Source organism: Caretta caretta, chromosome 6 (genome assembly GCF_965140235.1).
Source record: "Caretta caretta isolate rCarCar2 chromosome 6, rCarCar1.hap1, whole genome shotgun sequence".
NCBI classification, from domain to species: domain Eukaryota; kingdom Metazoa; phylum Chordata; order Testudines; family Cheloniidae; genus Caretta; species Caretta caretta.
Genome location: NC_134211.1, coordinates 22,169,095 through 22,188,232, shown reverse-complemented (window position 1 = coordinate 22,188,232; position 19,138 = coordinate 22,169,095). Strand labels below are relative to the sequence as shown.

Genomic DNA, 19,138 nt, shown 5'->3' with positions numbered 1-19,138 from the left:
ATGTGTACAGGTGTGCCAGTTGCAATTCCACAGTGAAGATAATGAAAGTTAAATTGGGGCCTTATTATACTGATTTGGAAAGGAAATATTGTCCTTCTCGCAGAACTTTACAACATGTGCTAAACAGAGCTAGATTTATTTTTTTTCCTAAAGTTTTAAGTGATTCCACTGAAAAGTTCAAAAAAAAAGTCATAAGCATTTAAAAGTGACCATTTTTTAAATCGGCAATGGTTATTTGGGACAGATTCTCTGGTGCACAAAGCAAACCTGAAGCAGCTAAAGATCTGTATTGGAGATTTCCATCTACACTGGCAGCTCTACCACCTTTGTGCTGGAACCACACCCCTTCCAGCATAATGGGAGGTAAAGTGGACATCAAGGGTGTGGCATAGGAGATGGCATAGTTGAACAAGGCACCATGGCACCCAATTCTACATTGGAATAAGACCCTTGGTCTTTCACCAGCAGCATAAGTCTACACTACCCCCTGCAAGTTTAATTTATGTTGGGGCTTGGCAGATGAGAACCAGGCAAGCTAGGACTGACTTGCTCTCAGCCTCCTAAGCAGAACCTGGGTGCAGTGGAGAATCAAACCAACAACTGCTCTTCAGGTCCATCTAGTTTAATACGGTTAAAAACTTCAACCTTACCACATATATGCACAGTACTGACAACACCTCTCATACCCTTCATCACCACTGATGGTCAAAATTTTCAGCAGTGACCAGTGATTTTGGGTACCCAAGTTGAGACACCTTAAAGGTGCCTCAGTTTGAGTGTGGCTGCTCACTTTGAGAATTATGTTAGATCAGGCATCTTAAGTTAGGTACCACCCCTAAAAAATATATTTTAAAAAAATCAAGGCAAATATATATCTGTAGTCACAAGAGGTCTTCTAAATCCACTATGAAAAGCTAATTTGTTGAAGAAGTGTGCTTAAAATTAAACTCCCATTACAGGTAAAGATGAAGTTAGGGAAAAATTTCCATGTTATTGCTTCTCTTTAAAGATGAAAAAAACAGTGTTAAAACGTGAAGGGAATTAACATCACCAACAGGAAAAAGTAATATCAATGCTGTGCTAAAGATATGCATGCAAAGCATTTACTGGCTTGGGTTAAATGTTTATTACTTCCCTTACCATGGGAAGGAAAGCAGCAAGTGATTGTTAATTAGTATTAGGTATGTACTAATGAAAAAAAATGAGACAGCAGAGTAAGATTCTGCCTTACTGGGAATTCTGAAATATCCAAATGCACTTATGTCAAGAGAAAATTACAATTACCAAACAATAAAAGTAGCCTAGCAACACCAAGGTTTTAAACTATTGTGCAAATTTCATGCAGCAAGAGAACAGGTGGTCTTGAATGGGATGGACTCTAGTTTGGTGACATTTCTAGTATTTGCAGAGTAGCTATGAGGGAAACCCATGAAAGTATAGCGACATCTATCAAATAACAGAGAGCAGGGGAACATGAGAAATTACAGCAACAGGAGGATTTAGAAACAATTCACTACAGTAAGTATCTGATTATTCATAAAAAGTTTGCATTTCTGAGTTGTCTCTATATCAATGTTTAAGACAACTGGATAGTTAAACTGAAATAGGCATGCATGTTAATAATTCACTCCCAAACCACTTCCCAAAGTAGCGCAGGCCTTGTCATGAATAACTGCAAGCACCAAAAAGCAAAAAGTTTTAAGACTTCATGCCTGCAACAGGACTAATTAAAAGACCTCAGAAGTGAAGAATCCTTTAAACAAACAAGGAACTCCTGTCTGAAGGTTGTGGATGGCTAAACGAGAAGAATTCAGACGAAAAGGGCGAGGTCTGGGCCCAGTAACCAGTTCAGCCAGTGAACCCTGAAGTGGAGAATCAGGCAAGACGTTAAAAAAAAAACTTAGAAAATTAATCCTAATAGTTACAGATTTTGGTTTTGCTTTTAGTCACAAGAGATGATGAATCTCATCTTAGTAGAGTAGACAGCATTCCATCACAAAACCACCTTGCAATTCAGCATAATTGGGAGATACGGAAAAGCCCAGGACTGATGTTGTTTACACTTAAAATGTAAGTCCTTAAAATGTGCAGCAATTTAACTCAAGTTATGACTTTATATAAATGAATACAAGTAATGGTTAAATCAGTTTAAAGTACATCCACATTAGATTACTTTAAGTACAAAAAAGTGCAGCAGTGTTCTGAATGCTTTGAAACAGAAAAATAAACTGGCAAAAGTCAGTCTATAGTAAAGAAAATTAGAACATCTAGACTTAAATGTTTCACAGAACTCCATTACAGATAATTAGCTTCTTTCTAAGAGTGTTAATGAAGTTGATTATTCAAACACACTTTGTCCAAAATTTATCCCAAGAATGGGATGTCAACATTTTCTTTTCAAAATGTTAGTTATACGTATTTTAACAGTTTCAAAGTAACTATACGCAGATTATCAAAAGCACAGAGTCTTGGTCTAATTTGGCCCCACTGACTTCAACTTCTGCAAATTCTACCCACTACTTCCCCCACCTCTGGAATTAAAATCCAACTTTTCCAGCTACTTTATACAAACATCAGGAGCCTCAAATTTAAGAAACGGTGAATGCACAATACAAGCCACTGAACAAGCAAAATGTTAAGGAATCTCTGTATTTCCCTCCTAGAAAATCATAATTGGTATTAGATTGGTTATCACAAGTGGTATAATTACTTAAGGAAACATACCACAGTACTGGCATTAACAGGGGTGGATTCAGTGCCTCCATTCACATCAGAGTTCCTCTCCTTTTTGATCTCTTCTAGGTCAGTAACTGTGCCAGGGCCCTTCTTCTTCTTCAGCTTAGCCAGAATGGATGACTCCCTCTCTGGAAATGGAGGCATTTCTTCTAGCACAGTTGCCTTGCCATGAAATAAGCGAATATTAGTTTTCAATACAACACATGTGTCTTCAGACGGGTAGACACTTTCAAGAAAACAGATCACCCCAACCTTTCAAGGCATACACCACTGTAGAGTTGCTTCTTGTTGCAGAGCACAGAAATACACCACCTATGTAACAGACAGCAGCACATTATAGTAGAGAAATAGCTCTGCTATAGTTAAGTTTGAGAGTTGCTTCTTTTAAACAGTAAGCAAGTGCTTTAAAGCCATAAGCTGACTCGGTTTTAGTTGCTGTGCCCCATGGGGATGCACAGTCAGGTTTGTGGTCCCAATTTAGGGTCATTTGAGCAAGTGATTCCTGAGATGCAATCCGCTTAACAAAACCCATTACATTTATAAAATCACCTGGTTTTGATCCTTCCCAAACTGATATCACCCCTTGGGATTTATCTCAGTAGTGCAGAGCACCCATGTGCCTTTGGAGTAGCAGTACTGAGAGTTAGTAAGTTTACAGCTCCAGGTCAAGTTGACCTAAACTGACAAAACAGTGAAATACACACATGCACCAAGACGAGAGGGTTTGCAGGTTGTTTTTCATCACAGACGTAATTGGGTGGCTCATGGTGACATGCTGTGGACACTAAATCTAAGCAACACTCATGCACTGAGAGTTAAAGTTCTACTTGTGGCAGTTTTTGGAGAATGTGTTATGTAAATTAGTTGTTCTTTGCCTGCATTTTATGGAGGCTCCTTTTTGAAGTTTTGTTCTGGTTTAAGATATTTTAAAGTGCTCCAAAATCCACATGCAGATTCTGATTTTACTTTAGAAGCTGTCAGTGATATAAGCACTAGTGATATAGAAGATAATGACTGTGCAGTAAGCATTTGGAGTAATGTAATCATCATGACTTATGCTCCTCAATCCAGTGTGATCAAAGGAAAGTTGTCACTGGATATTTGCTCAACATCTTCTTAAGACATAGCCATGCTAACATTCAGATTCTTAACTTTTTTGGTGTAGCAAGGGAGTATAATGGGGTGGGAATGGGGTTGGAGCTGTGAGGTGGAAAGTGCAAGGGGTGTTGAAGCAACACAGGGGCTCTACCCTTTTAACAACCTTCACCCATTAGGGCTGTGCTCTGACTTAACTATTGAGGGGCTAGCACACACCAAGACAAAAAACCCTTAGGTTACATCTACACTCAAATGCTACAGTGGCACAACTGTGCCACTGTAGTGCTCCAGTGTAGACACTTAACTACAGCAACGTGAGGGGTTCAGCAACCACCACTCTCATCGCCCCCTCTCTGAAGACTGAGTGGTTTCTCACCCCATACTCCCGAAGAATACATTCCATGCCCCCAGTTTCAGAACCTCTTCTGCAGCTAATCCACCTCTCCAAGAAGCAGTAGCTAGGTAGACGGAAGAATTCTTCCATTGACCTAGCACTGTCTACCCCAGGGGTTAGGTTGGCTTAATTACATCTCTCAGGATGTGGGTTTTTCACACCCCTGAGAGAGGTAGCTACGCTGTTATAACTTTTCAGTGTGATCACCCCTTAATGTAAGGGATTATCCAAACACTGATTTTTAAACACAGTGCAATGTCTAGGGCTTTGATGAAGAATTGAGTTTCTGAAAATATTTTTACTATGATCCTTCAGTGAAATTCCACACCTCTAACTGTTGCTCTTTAAGAGCTCAAAAATGTTGACAGAGCAGAAACAAATTCCTTTTTTTTTTCTTCTTCTTCTTCTTCTATCTGTCTAAAATCTTTGATGCAACATTAAGGTTGCCTGGCGCTGCCTCAAGCCATTCTAGGACATCAAGTTCAGCTGCACTAAAACCTCTAAAAATTAAGAAACACACAGAGTTAAGGTATACACCACTCCTGCAAACCAACATTAACTCTGAGTAATGTCTCAATATGCCATAACACATACCACCACTATACCCTTAGAGATGTTACCCAACAGTCTGGGAACAGATCATAATCACTCTAAGACAAAGTTTAAACCTTCTCTTTGTTGAGGCAAAACTCTGGTTTAGATCAATCATAGCAAAAGAGCTACCTACACCTGGTCTGCACTCATACACAGAGGTCACCACCCACAAATCACCCCAGAATTGCTAACTGTTACCACTTCCTCACCTTTGTCATGAGGATTACATCACAGACTTTGTCTTCACTTACATCTCACTTAGTCCTGGAGACTTTATGTCACCAGACTGCTGACAATCCCCATGACAAGACTTCTGTGCATCATTAGTGACACAACCTAAAGAGCTCAAATCTGAGAAGAGTCATATTTAACTCAAGGTACACATGAAGCTCTCTTCATCTTACCGTGGCAGCTGTCAACCTGCTCCAACTAATCCCTCCCACCATTCAAAACAGCTACACCGAACAACGAACACTTCTGGAGTACATGCAGATAAATGCTGCAATTTGAATCAGTGGAACGTAACAACAACACACTTTCCCATAGCCCCTTCAAGTCTACCTACTATAGCTCCACTCTTAGTGAGCCATTCCAACGACTACTGCCAGATCCCAGGAGCAGGGTTAAAGCTGGGTTGTCGGGGTGGCATGCATCTTAACTCTATTCTATTTCAGAAATTTATATTTGCATTATACCATATCTGTTCATTTTTTGATTTTCAGAAGTTTGGAATGTAGCAGAACTCGATTGTCTGGAATGGCATAAGACAGTACTGGGCAACCCTAACTTCATTTTAACGAAGTTCTGGGCAGTCCATTTACTGAACAACATCCACTAAAACATTTAAGTGGAATCCTGCCCAGACAGAAGTCACTCACTTGCAAAGACTTTTCCATGTTTAACTCTATGTACCTACCAAGATATCAGTACTAGCAATGGTACTGAGCCTCAGGTATTCAACGGCTCTCTGCTGTAGCTCAACATCAGCATTCTTCAGCTGACTGTCACTGCGCAGTACGTCTTGAATGGTAGTTTTGATTTCCGGAAATAGGTTCACAAACTTGATGTAGGTAGACAGAAGCAGTGCACGGGTGGGGACACTACACAGATGAAACTTGGAGTGCAGCAAGTTGAATTGAATCAGAGGACTTAAGGGAAAAAAATATAGTTCCGTTTTCCTGATATCATAATACATATGCATTATTTAATAACAGTTCAACATTCAGCTGTATGTGACCATAATATTTGAGAGAGAGAGAGGTTAACTCATTGTAAAGAGATGCACTGAGATTCGATGATAAACAATTATAGTATTTTAAGTGGTCTGTTTTAGAAGAAAGTGTTCTCACCTGGATCTTGGGTCACCAGCAATTAGATTTCCAAATTCTCCCAGGATGTAACCACCTACTTTTACCAGATTTTCATGGCATGCTGGTGCCTGAAGGGCCTGTAAAAGACCATTCAGTCAAAACCACTGGACAAAGAAAAAATCAATCAAGAATCAATGATACAACCAAAAGAAAGACTATTATTCTACTCTAGACAATATCACTATAGTGATGCTACATTACTCTACAAATTTTAGGAAAACGGTCCTCAAGCATGAACCACAAAGCATTTGCACAGGTTTGCAAAGAGCTGCCAGGTCACATTATCTCCTATGAGTACAAAGTGGAATATGCATATGTAAGCAGTACACACACAAGAAATAGAAGCAATGGGGCAAGGGAAAGTTATTGACTGGTAATTCTGTTAGTTTCCTGTTAGTGGTTCTGTTGTGTGGTGTGTGGTTGCTGGTGAGTATTTGCTTCAGGTTGGGGGGCTGTCTGTAAGCAAGGACTGGCCTATCTCCCAAGATCTGTGAGAGTGATGGGTCGTCCTTCAGGATAGCTTGTAGATACTTGGCGATGCGGTGGAGAGGTTTTAATTGGGGGCTGAAGGTGATGGCCTGTGGCGTTCTGTTATTTTCTTTGTTGGGCCTGTCCTGTAGTAGGTAACTTCTGGGTACTCTTCTGGCTCTGTCAATCTGTTTCTTCACTTCAGCAAGTGGGTACTGTAGTTGTAAGAACGCTTGACAGAGATCTTGTACGTTTGTCTCTGTCTGAGGGGTTGGAGCAAATGCGATTGTATCAGAGCTTGGCTGTGGACAATGGATCGTGTGGTGTGGTCTGGATGAAAGCTGGAGGCATGTAGGTAGGAATAGCGGTCAGTAGGTTTCCGATGCGACCATCGCTTATTAGCACCGTAGTGTCCAGGAAGTGGATCTCTTGTGTGGACTGGTCCATGCTGAGGTTGATGGTGAGATGGAAATACTGAAGCAAATACTCACCAGCAACCACACTAACCCAGGAACCTATCCTTGCAACAAAGCCCGTTGCCAACTGTGTCCACATATCTATTCAGGGGACATCATCATAGGGCCTAATCACATCAGCCACACTATCAGAGACTCGTTCACCTGCACATCTACCAATGTGATCTATGCCATCATGTACCAGCAATGCCCCTCTGCCATGTACATAGGTCAAACTGGACAGTCTCTACGTAAAAGAATAAATGGACACAAATCAGACGTCAAGAATTATAACATTCAAAAACCAGTTGGAGAACACTTCAATCTCTTTGGGCACTCGATTACAGACCTAAACGTTGCAATTCTTCAACAAAAAAACTTCAAACAGATTCCAACAAGAGACTGCTGAATTGGAATGAATTTGCAAACTGGATACAATTAACTTAGGCTTGAATAGAGACTGGGAGGGGATGGGTCATTACACAAAGTAAAAGTATCCCCCACCCCCCACTGTTTCTCAGACATTCTTGTCAACTGCTGGAAATGGGCCACCTTGATTATCACTACAAAAGGTTTCTCTCCCCTCCCTTCGCCCTCAGCTCTCCTGCTGGTAATAGCTCACCTTAAGTGATCACTCTCGTTACAGTGTGTATGGTAACACCCACTGTTTCATGTTCTCTATGTATATAAATCTCCCCACTGTATTTTCCACTGAATGCATCCGATGAAGTAAGCTGTAGCTCACGAAAGCTTACGCTCAAATAAATTTTAGTCTGAGGTGCCACAAGTACTCCTTTATCCTACAGTAGTGAATTATAGGATAGTGTTCTATGGTGCCACCTACTGGGAAGGAAGGAGCTAAAAAAATTGTGAAAGTTCTCATCTGTGAAGTGAAGGCTTCCCTAGTTAAATGGCCTCTAAAACTCAGGATGAGGCATACCAGCCTAAGTGCAACCTCAGACCCACCTAAAAATATTAATCTGTAACCTTTCCCTTCTTACAGCCTTAAAACAGTTGTTCAGCTTCTTCTGAACTTGAGAACATGCTCAATATCCAAACAAGACCAGCACTGTGTCATAGGGATAAGGGTGAATATACTATTTCGTAAAGGGGGAAATCCAGAATTCCTCTTTGGAATGAATCCCCAAGGATGCTGAAAATCCACCTTTCTAAAAAGAAAGGTGGGCAAGAAGAAATGGGAAAGTTCAACCACCTCATTTGGACAAGGTCACAGCAATAAGGCAGAACTCAAACAAGACACCCATCAGAACCTGCAGGAGGATGGTCAGATCCCATTAAGGTATCACTGAATGCATTACAGGTCTTTGAGATTGTTCTTGAAATTGTCTATGAAGTCCCAGCATACTGGAGTTAGCCAGACAAGGCAGAGGCATCCCTGGTATCACAGCAAGTGATAAAGATCTTCCAGATCTGAGACTAAGCGTGAGACAAGCCCAACCCAAAAGGTGGTTGCAGAACACAAGTCCCAGAAAGAACAAGTCTGGAATCTCAGGCAATGTCCAATGGGAGCGGGGGGTAACCACTAAGCTCATCAGATTTAAAATCCAGTAGGAACTGAGTCGCTACAGAGCCAGTGAAATCATAACTGCTATTTCAGCATCTCATCTCAACACCCACCAGGAGGTGAGAGTCACAGTATCTGATACAACAGTCAGCAAGGAGCGGTGGTGGCTCAATCCCCATGCTGGAAGCTGCTTCAGACTTCATTTCTGTCCTTGTTTATTTTTTCCCTAATTTCATGGAGCCCTGACAGGGCAGCATGAAGAGAAGGAGACGCAGGAGGAAGACAACAGGAAAGAATGCGAAGACTCTATGCTTCTAAGCTGAGGAGGAAAAGCAAGCTGCGAGACATCTGTCTGCGGCATATGCAATCTGGGGTGCAAGTTCATGACTGTCTCCTCGCTTCCAAGCAGGCAGCACCCTAATGCTGTGTCCCCTACTCCACTATCATAGAAAGGAATAGGTGAGGTACAACAATGAACACAACATTTCTGAAAAGCAAAAAAGCAATTCAAGGTTACAATTCTGTATGTGTGATCTGACTGTATGTAAAAAAGGGATAAGAAGTCAATACCATCTAATATAATGGAGGAAATCCACTGCTTGAATTAAACTTGCTAAAGTCTCACTTTTACTAGATATTACCTTTATAAAATACCTTCAGAAGTACTATGTACTTTGATTAAAGAGCATGGACTATCAATATCACCAGAAAGGTGTTTGAAAATAGAAGCTTTCGAAGTAACAAATCCTCCAGGTCTTGTGGCATTACCTATGAAAACCAAATCAGAAATAGAGGTTTCCTACTGACTTTGGTCTCTGGCAAGACCATTCACTGATTCAAGACACAAAGCTTCAGCAGTGCATGACTGAAGTCATTCTTCTTTTTCAAGCACTGCCATTTAATTGCCATCAACATACCATGGGAATGGCTAATGAGAACAGAGTTTTTAATTAGATAATATTGTGTGTAGTTTGCACTTCCATACAGAAGCAGAGGGTCTTTCCATCTTGGAAGTGTAAAAACTGTCATTCTTACCTCGAAGACAGTCTTTGCTGCATATCCTTGCACATCATCCCTGTTAATCACAATCTGAATAACTCTGTACCACACCTCTTCACTGACGTAGTCTCCGGCAATACGAATCAAATTCAAGATCGTATCCACATACCAGGTATAATCCACTGCATACTTCTCAGCTAGAATTGCAACCTTCAGCACCTGAGCAAAACAAGAAACTGAAGTAAACCTAAAGAAATCTACAGTGAATGGGTATCCTTAGCAAAAAGGCATGATCCAAGTCAAGAAGTTACTGTGAAGCGCTGTTCACTGAAATAAGCGTTGAGTCGAGGAGGAATGTAGCAAAGAGCATATCTAATGACAGGGTTCCAGAAATCCTTGCTCAAATAAAATCCTTATTGATGTTAGTGTCAGTTTTGCCTGAATATACGCTTGGGCAATTAGCAAAGGCAGGCCAAACAACGTAGAAAAATATAGTTAATAAGATTTGAACCATTTAAGACCTATGTATCTGAAAATCAGAGGGCATTTGTTATACACACAGCACCTGGATGAGGTATCTGTAACAGCATTTCTTGAGAGAAGAGTAAACAAGTTAAAGCAGACTATGGTATCCTTGAGCTGTATAATTAATAAATTAGTCCAAGCTGCTGTCAGAATAGGACAGAACGAGTGAGATCTTTGATCAATTTAAACCAGCCAATTAAAGATTCTTGATCAGATAACTCAATTTTTTGCAGTTGTACAGAGGAAAAAATATTCCCAGATTACCAGCATATAAAACACTCTCATACCCTGGGTAAAGCCTTAAAGCAGGGGTGGGCACACTTTTTGGCTCGAGGGCCACATTGGGGTTGCAAAACTGTATGGAGGACCGGGTAAGGAAGGCTGACCCCTCCCACTTCCCGCTCCCTGATTGCCCCCCTCAGAATCCCCGACCCATCCAACCCCCACTGCTCCCTGTCCTCTGACCGCCCCCTCCGGGGACCCCCCGGCCCCTGACAGGCCCCTCCGGGACTCCCACCCCCTATCCAACCCCCCTACTCCCTGACTGCCCTGACCCCTACCCACACCCTGACAGGCCCCCTGGGATTCCCACACTTATCCAACTCCCCCTGTTCCCCATCCCCTGACTGCCCCCCAGGACCCCCTGCCCTTTATCCAACCCCAGCTCCCTTACCATGCTGCTCAGAGCAGCATGTCTGGCAGCCGCGCCACCCTGCAGAAGCGTGCAGCCCCGCTGCCCAGCGGCATGACTGCAGAGGAGGGGCTGAGGTCTAGCCTCCCCGGCCAGGAGCTCAGGGGCCGGGCAGGACAGTCCCGCGGGCCAAATGTGGCCAGTAGTTTGCCCACCTCTGCCTTAAAGGGTTATAGTTGTGAGTTGGTTCTGGAGGCCACTACTTAATACTACATCAAGTACCCAAGAATAGATATTTCAATTACTAATCTTCACTCAAATCTTCCCAGCATGTTTAGGGTGCTAAGAAAATATATCTGAGCACTTCCTATCCACTTTAACTCTCACCTCATATAAAGTATTGATTTCCAGAAAGTACTCTGGATTGAAAGACAGTTCTATGTTTTGGAACAATTAGAGTATTACATACAGACATACTATACAAATTAGCACTTTGTTTAAAAACTTAGTGTGATTAAATCAAACTAGAGTTCTGCTGTATATCATACAATTTAACACTAATCTAACAAATACAAAATCTTGAGGCCAGTGAAGGAAATTTGACAGTACAGAACGCAGTTCTACGACATCCAGAATTTGAGAACAAAGTTTCATTTTTAATATCACACTCCTCCCAAGGACAAAACACACAATTCTAACAATAAAAAGCTGAATTATTAGACTACAACCACCTTTCAGATCTCATTTTTAGTTTTTGCTACCTTGAAAATATCTTTAATAGAGAGCAATTACACAACATCCAACAGCATACTGCGTTTTCCAACACAGGCTAATTGAGATTGGCAAAGGGGACATAAATAACTCACAATTTCTTCTCTAATGGAATAATCAGCAGTCTCCAAGTAATTTAGCATTTCGGCCACAATCTGCTGGGCATTGCTTCGGTCACACATAGCATACAGGAGGTCTACTGCTCTTTGTCTTACACTCACATCCCTTTCGGTCTGTAAGAGAAGCCATAATGTTCACTCAAAGTAGAAGTTCTATGGAAAACCATGTGACAGGCAAGAGAATCCAAAATTATTTCAGCTCCCATTTGCAATTTATGTAATTTACTGAAGAGATGCAGCTTCCATATTGAACACTGAATTACTGTTAAGGATTGATTGTAACAATTGCCACAGTTATCTGTGTTATTCCTACACAGAAATACTATGCAAGTTCATTCTGCAACCAAGAACCTAGGAATGCACTGTATTTCCATTAATACAAGCTGCTTGCTTCATTCCTACCTCCATCAAGCATCAAGGGAAGGCATTAGCTGAGGTCTATTTATCTATTTTGGGCAAGAGTGATTGTGTAAAAGTTATATCATAGTTAGTGCACTTTGTTTTTCTACTGTATATTTTAAAACATGTAGAAGTGCCTGGAGGACGGGAAAGGCACTTAGTATAAAATGACATATCAAACCCTACCAAGTAATGCAGAGATAGTACTGATTCATTTAATCCTTATGGCCTATTACCTTTTTGTATAGAACTAAGCATTTGCCACCTTATGGGACATGAATGAGCATTACTAAGATTGTCAAGCTGTCAGAACAAGGGGAAATTAACTAGCTATCTGGAGGTTTTAAATCAGACTTATTCAGCATTAATGGAAGTTGCAGTTAAATGCATTAAGGGCACTTGTTGTGACAAACTGAGGCATGTAGCCCACCTTATGAATCTAGAAGAAAATAATATACTTCAGAGGTGCTACTGGACAGAACTCTGAAGAAATCAAGATATCTGATAAAAACCAATTCTGTACTGTGTTTTCAATCTGTTGCCCATGTGTTGAATTCATTAGCAGGTTTTTACTCAGTGGATGTCTGAATTGCAATTGAGCCTAGAGTAGTGGGGTTTGAGGCACAAACATCCATCCACCGATAAAAACCTGCAAGAATGTACGTTACAGACTACTGCTTCCTTCCTTTTCAAGTCTTGTCTCCTGACATTTGAATGTTATTATAGTGTGGCTAAAGTAAGAAAACTCATGACATGACTACTCTGAGAAGTAAGAGCACAGATGAGCTTAGCACAAGGGCAAGAGATTCAAAACTGATGCAGAACATATACCAGAATTCTTAAACCTTGATATTTACCTTCAATGCATTGATAACTGTTTCTATATGAGTTTTCACGGCTTCGTGGGAAAATTCAGAGCTGGCAAGCGTGCACATGCTTTCCAGTGCTAGATAACGCAGATTAGTTTCCCGGTGCTGCAAGAACTGACCTAGTTGGTTACAGGCACGGACTAGCAGGTTTGGCTCACTGCACAGAACAGGAGAGAAAGTGAAAGAGGGTAAAAAGCAACAAATTAGAAAAATATTATAAGAATGCTAGGTAATTACTCCACAAGAGGAGTGTGCATCAGAATTGGAATGATAAAGGGATAAGAATCCAACAAACTACTCAAGTGTCCCTACGGAGATAGTAAGTGCACATCTATGAACTGCAGAAGGTAATTAAGTTTTCAGATATTGTAAACATTCATAGCCTCTCTCTAGATTATAGAAGTGGGTTAAGACTACAAACAGGGCCCAGATCCACCAACTCAGGGGCTATTTCTGAAACACCAAAACAATCAATCAATTCTCCGGTGCACCATTCCATACCCGCCAAGTATTGTTCCAATCGAAATATATCCAGCTGCCCCCAACTAAGGCATGTAATTCCCTGCATTATGCAGATGAATGCAGGACTCACACAGATACACTCCTCCTCCCATTCATTACCAGATGACTAAAAACTGTTTTCCTCCTTCATGGAGGCATCCTGTGCAGTTTCCACATTAAAAAATATCAAACCTGTATTTTATTGTGATGGTGAGTAAATATGGATCCCAGGAGGCTACACAGGGCTGCTCAGACTACCATAAAAGCATAACCCTGATAGATATATTTTGGTATTGAAGCAGAAACCAATGTAGTTTTATTGTCAAATAAAGAAGTTTATCCAAGATACAGCCCAGCCCAGATTGTCTGAAGCCTTGTTGGCCCCCAAGCAGTTATTCAGTTTTTAAATTAAGTACAATTTAAGTATCTGAAATTTACTGAAGAAATTTAGTATAGCATAAACGAGGGGTGGGCAAACTTTTTGGCCCAAGGGCCACATCTGGGTTGTATGGAGGGCTGAGTAGGGAAGGCTGTGCCTCCCCAAACAGCCTGACCCCTGCCTCCTATCCTCCCCCTCCCACTTTCCACCCCGACTGCCCCCTCAGAACCCCCAACCAATCCAACCCTACTACTCCCTGACTGCTCCAACCCCTATCCACACCCCCGCCCCCCGACAGCGCCCCAGGACTCCCATCCCCTATCCAACCGCCCTCTTCTCCTCATCCCCTGACCACCCCTTCCTGGGACCCCCTGCCCCTAACTGCCCCCCAGGATCCCACCCCCTTATCCAACGCCCCTGCTCCCTGTCCCCTGACTGCCCTCCCGACCCCTATCCACACCCCTGCCCCCTGACAGGCCCCCCGGGACTCCCACCCCCAACCCTCCCTGTTCCCCATTCCCTGACTGCCCCCCCAGAACCTCCGCCCCATCCAAACGCCCCACACTCCCCGACTGCCCCCCAGGAGCCCCAGCTCCCTTACCAGGAGCTCGCAGCCGCGCTCCCAATGCTGCCCAGTAGGAGCGGCAGGCCAGAGCGCTGCCCGTGCGGCGGCATCACTGCGGGGAGGGGGGACAACGGGGGGAGAACCTACCACAAACCTGCTTCCCACTTGAACAGTTCTCCACCCCTACAATTAACATCCTTCCTCCCACCTCCCCCCCAACTTTCCAGTGAAAATGGTAAGGAGGATTAAGTTTTCAGTGAAACCTAAAGATCATGAGGTTTGGGACTAGCCTCCCCGGCTGGGAGCTCAGAGGCTGGGCAGGACGGTCCCGTGGGCCGGATGTGGCCCGCGGGCTGTAGTTTGCCCACATCTGGCATAAACAGTCAAGACTCCACATAGATATTCATGCAATTAAGTGTTAGAATGGATTTTCATCTATACTAGGACTCAGAAATAGTAGACCTGCTGTAGTTGCTTGGCATTTTAGCATTTTTGCCGCAGCAAAGACAGCTAAAAACGGTGAATATAAGACTTTGCTTCCACTATGGATAACATGGACTCAGCTTGTACAAACTGAATAGTGTTTTTCAGCAGAGTTATGGTTATGCATTATTCAAAGGCGAACAAGAAGCAAAAGCTAAAATGATGGCCCATTTTGAAGCCAAAACCATTCTCAAACCCAGTGAGCATGCAATATCTGTGTGCAGGCAGCTTAAGCACAAGTCTATCATCAAACTGAGCGGACTGCAAAAATAATTTTATTTTTTATTTTTTCAAGTTTACAAGATAACCCTACGGGTACACCTTTACATGAGGAGAAAGCTATACTCTTGCTCAATGAATAGGATGTTATATATTTCACGTGTCCTTTGTGTATATTCTTTCAAGTGACCAGGGTTCAACTGTACTCTTTAAAATCTAAACGGAGACAGTTATCATAAAATAGCAGGTTACAGGCAGTAATGTTCAGGAGATGGTAATAGAAAATGAAACTGCATTTTATTAGAAGGTAAATTAACGTTAAGGACAACGCCAAGTGTGGTAGCCTTAAGCGTTCCACAAGTAGTAGACTCACCGACTCACCTGTCATGGTGTATAATTAAGCTTATTGCCTCAAATAACACAGCATTCTTTGCATTTGAGTGTTGCACTTTCTTAGATTTTGGGGGCTCTTGAGCTTTGTTAAGGATAGTTTCCAGACATTCTGTGAGACGACCTCGCACCGCAGCATCTTCTGGAGGAAACAAGACAAACTGTTGGACAACTTCATTTTGCTCAACACTACTGATTAAATACCCATCCTTGCCGTAAGATGAAGTTATTCCCCAACTGAGAAGAAAATTGTTGGTGTCAGCACTAAGTTTACAGAAGAACTCTATGAACATAAGGGTGGAATTAGAAGACTCCCGACGTTGCCTGGAACAGTGTTGGCAACTAACATGATTCTTTACCCCATTACCTGGAGGTGGATAGCACTGTAACAACCTCAAAAGCTTTACAGACAACCAAGGAGCAGGGACAAAATAATAGGTATAATCCTGCAGATCAGTTGATGCAGATGTCACAATCTGTAAAAACACAAAATCAGCATCTGAATGACAGAAGTTCATAAGATCTGATATTATGAAAATGTTCACTGTTCTTTTAAGTACCAATACAATGTGTAAATGAACTTACAGTTAGACATAACAAATTTTAATAATATATAAAGGCAAAGTATAAGTTTCATTTTTAGTAGGCTGAACAAATCACCTAATAAGGATTAATGTGCAAGTAATACAATAAGTAATTCAAAAATCAATATATCTAAATAAGACACTGAAAAATATCAGTTGTACCAATATCAGTAATCAATAACTCTGCCAATTTGAAAGGTCTTATATTTAGTTTTATAGGACTAAAGAAGCCTAATTTAATAAAGACTGACAAGCGTTTATTTGAAAACAGATGAGTGAGGAAAAAAAAAAATCACGCACCCATGCACCAGCAGATGGTACACATAGTGGCAAAGTGAACCCTTAATGGATTCATATGCTTCAGATTGATATTGCAAAAAAATCAGCAGCGCTTCTTTTTCAGGATTTATTAATTTCATTTTGAGAGAGTAATTTGACAATTGAGGTTTTTTTTAGTTATTCAAAATTCAGGTTTTTCAGGGCTCTCTTTACCTACACAGTAATCGTTGAAATGTTCCCTAGTCTACTTGAATGTAGTACTAAAAACAGAATTATGTTAAAATGTACTAGGTAACCTTTAGTGCACACCAGCAGGGTCTACACAGACTAATGAATGCACAACACATTAGCCACTTTAGAAGTCCACATTACTGCTCTGTGTAGACAAAACCATAGATACAAATAATAGTTTCTTGTATTTTTCTGGTGATTATTGGATAAACACCGATTTCATTTTTTTGCATTAGTGGTGTTTTATCAGTGTTCAGCAATTAAAACCTAAAATCAGAAGCCCTAAATATCAGATACAGAAGTGCTTTGTGGAGTTCACGACCTCTCATCCATTTTCCCAAGAAAGTTTGTACTGTAGAATCTTTTCTACTGTTTATCAAAATATTTTGAACTTATGTAGAACAAGATTTCTCTCAGTTCATTCGCCATCCAACAGCAAGGCTGGGAGACAGAGGGAATTCAGATCTGGTGCAAAATCGACCTTTTATTTGGTAACATGAGATCTGGAATCAGAGGCAATGATCTTAGGTGGCAGATTGTGTATCTCAGTGAACCAAAATTGTATCTGCTACCCTGGTACCATTAATACAATCTTTGCACAGTACTGCCTGATCTTGTGTAAGACCCTCAGGAATAAACACAGAACAGGTGGGTTTGTATATATTGGGTCCTTTACCACCAAGTTAGAAAAGCAACCAAAAGAGAGCCTGGGATGATAAATCTCTCTAGAACAGAAGACCTGACACTTGTGTACTGTTGTATATCACAAACAGGTCCACGCAAGGGTAGCCATAATCCAAAAACACCAAACAATCAATTATCTGGTGCAACATTCCATTTTCGAGTGAGTCTGATCTCCCACTTGTGATTGGAGGTGAACTAGCCACTTAGCTCATCCCCTAGGCTGTCCTGCAGACCATGTAAGCATACTTGAAGTGTTTCTTTCTAGAGGTTTGGGTTTATATGTTGGAAGCAGGTATTAACATTTGAGACGAGAACACACCGGAAAAATCAGTAAATAAGTTACCCAGAAATATTGGGAAGTCCACTGAAAGACTAGCAGAAATGGAGATCTGAAATCTGCCACTTATGCGAGACAGAATTCCTGGCAATTCTTTTAGAGGAGTGGGTACTTAACCAGCTCAAAAGTCTGATGTGTCTCCACATACTGTAATAGAATCGTTTCCTTATGTGAAGTTGGCTGGACATGAAGGGGAAATAATTTGTAGTAAATAGTAAAATAAAATATGTCACTGCTTACAGTTAAAGATGAAGAAATCCACTGGTGCATAATTTAAGGACATAGGCAACAAGAGGAAATGTTTATGGATGTTCACTTCATCAGCAACAGACCAATAAAATATTAACGTAAGAAGGGCTATACAAGCACTTTGCAAACATTACTATTCAACAGAGACTGAAATCACTTGCAGAAGCAATACAGCAAGTTTGTTTCAGAGTAAACTGTCACCCAAGTCTGTTAACTCAGTCCAAGTGAATCTGATCAAGAAAGTTAAACGGCCCTGGTTACATTTCTCTGCGGCTGTTTAATGAGACTTACTCTGCTTAGCCTAGAGACAGCCAAAGATACTGAAGTTTTAAACTCTTCTGGGTTCTTCTGTGCCAAAGTAGTGATAAGACTGGTAGCAGCAGTAACCACACCCTGGAAGAAAACAGAATTACTAAATGTTTTTGTTAAAATATTTAACATGTGCAATTGTTTAAAAGCGTCGAATGAAAGATGGACATTTGTTATGTACCAGACACACAAATCTATCCTTAAGTTTACACTAAGGAAGATTATACTATACTATTAAGCCTAAAAGCCAAAATTCAGTTTGCATTAATCCATAGTTGTAAGTGATACCTTAAAATAAGCTAACTGGCTTTTATCAATTTTTTTCCAAGTAGGAAAAGAAAAGGAAGTGAGACTTCTTGGATACTCCCTCTTATCCACCCTTACTCCACTACATGGCCCCAGAATTGGTAACCCTCCCTTTTGGCCAAAAGCTGAAATGATTACTATTTACGTTTGGCATCCCAGAAGAAATAATGCTATGATAAGCTTACCAAATGCTGGTCATTGAGAAGATGCACCACCCGGGATGTCCAATCTCCCATGGGAACAAAGTCAGGAGAAGTTCTATACAAACGCAGCAAGCACAAGGCAGCACTCTGCTTCACGCTATCCATGGTGTCTCTGCAAGATAACACCTCTTTTCAGCCCAAATTAAGAGTCTTGGTACTACACAATGGACCAGTATCTGGTCATGCTTTTCACAGGCCGCTAAACACTATTATCCAGAAGTAAACAAGAATGGAAACCAGCACAAGGGTTTTGTTGGTTTTTTTATTAAAAGTATTAGATCCCCAAGTTAATTATTTAAATTACTTTCAACTACTTTAAATTTGTTATTAAGTACTTTGATAAGTGGTTTAAAAATTTGGCTAGTTACACGAGTGTAACTACCTAGTTTAACTTCTGAATCCTTTGCTAAACACTATTTGGCAACATAAAAGCAACAGTGAGACAACACTCCCTTGTCTTCTAAAG

General features: G+C 41.2%; 1 protein-coding gene across 5 annotated transcripts in view; it reads right to left on the bottom strand.

The window, feature by feature from the left end:
• AP2A2 (adaptor related protein complex 2 subunit alpha 2) overlaps nt 1–19,138 on the bottom strand; it is a 103,109-nt gene that overhangs the window by 27,083 nt on the left and 56,888 nt on the right. For 3 of the 5 annotated variants that reach the window (XM_048855796.2, XM_075129313.1, XM_048855798.2), the window contains exons 5-14: nt 18,655–18,784; nt 18,146–18,247; nt 15,858–15,966; nt 15,482–15,632; nt 12,942–13,110; nt 11,662–11,799; nt 9,676–9,858; nt 6,172–6,269; nt 5,739–5,970; nt 2,725–2,898 (exon numbers count right to left, since the gene is read on the bottom strand). In XM_048855796.2, the coding sequence (XP_048711753.1) occupies nt 2,725–2,898; nt 5,739–5,970; nt 6,172–6,269; nt 9,676–9,858; nt 11,662–11,799; nt 12,942–13,110; nt 15,482–15,632; nt 15,858–15,966; nt 18,146–18,247; nt 18,655–18,784 (1,486 nt within the window). The remainder of the gene's footprint in view (nt 1–2,724; nt 2,899–5,738; nt 5,971–6,171; nt 6,270–9,675; nt 9,859–11,661; nt 11,800–12,941; nt 13,111–15,481; nt 15,633–15,857; nt 15,967–18,145; nt 18,248–18,654; nt 18,785–19,138) is intronic. The other 2 variants (XM_048855797.2, XM_048855799.2) reach the window with 1 other exon arrangement.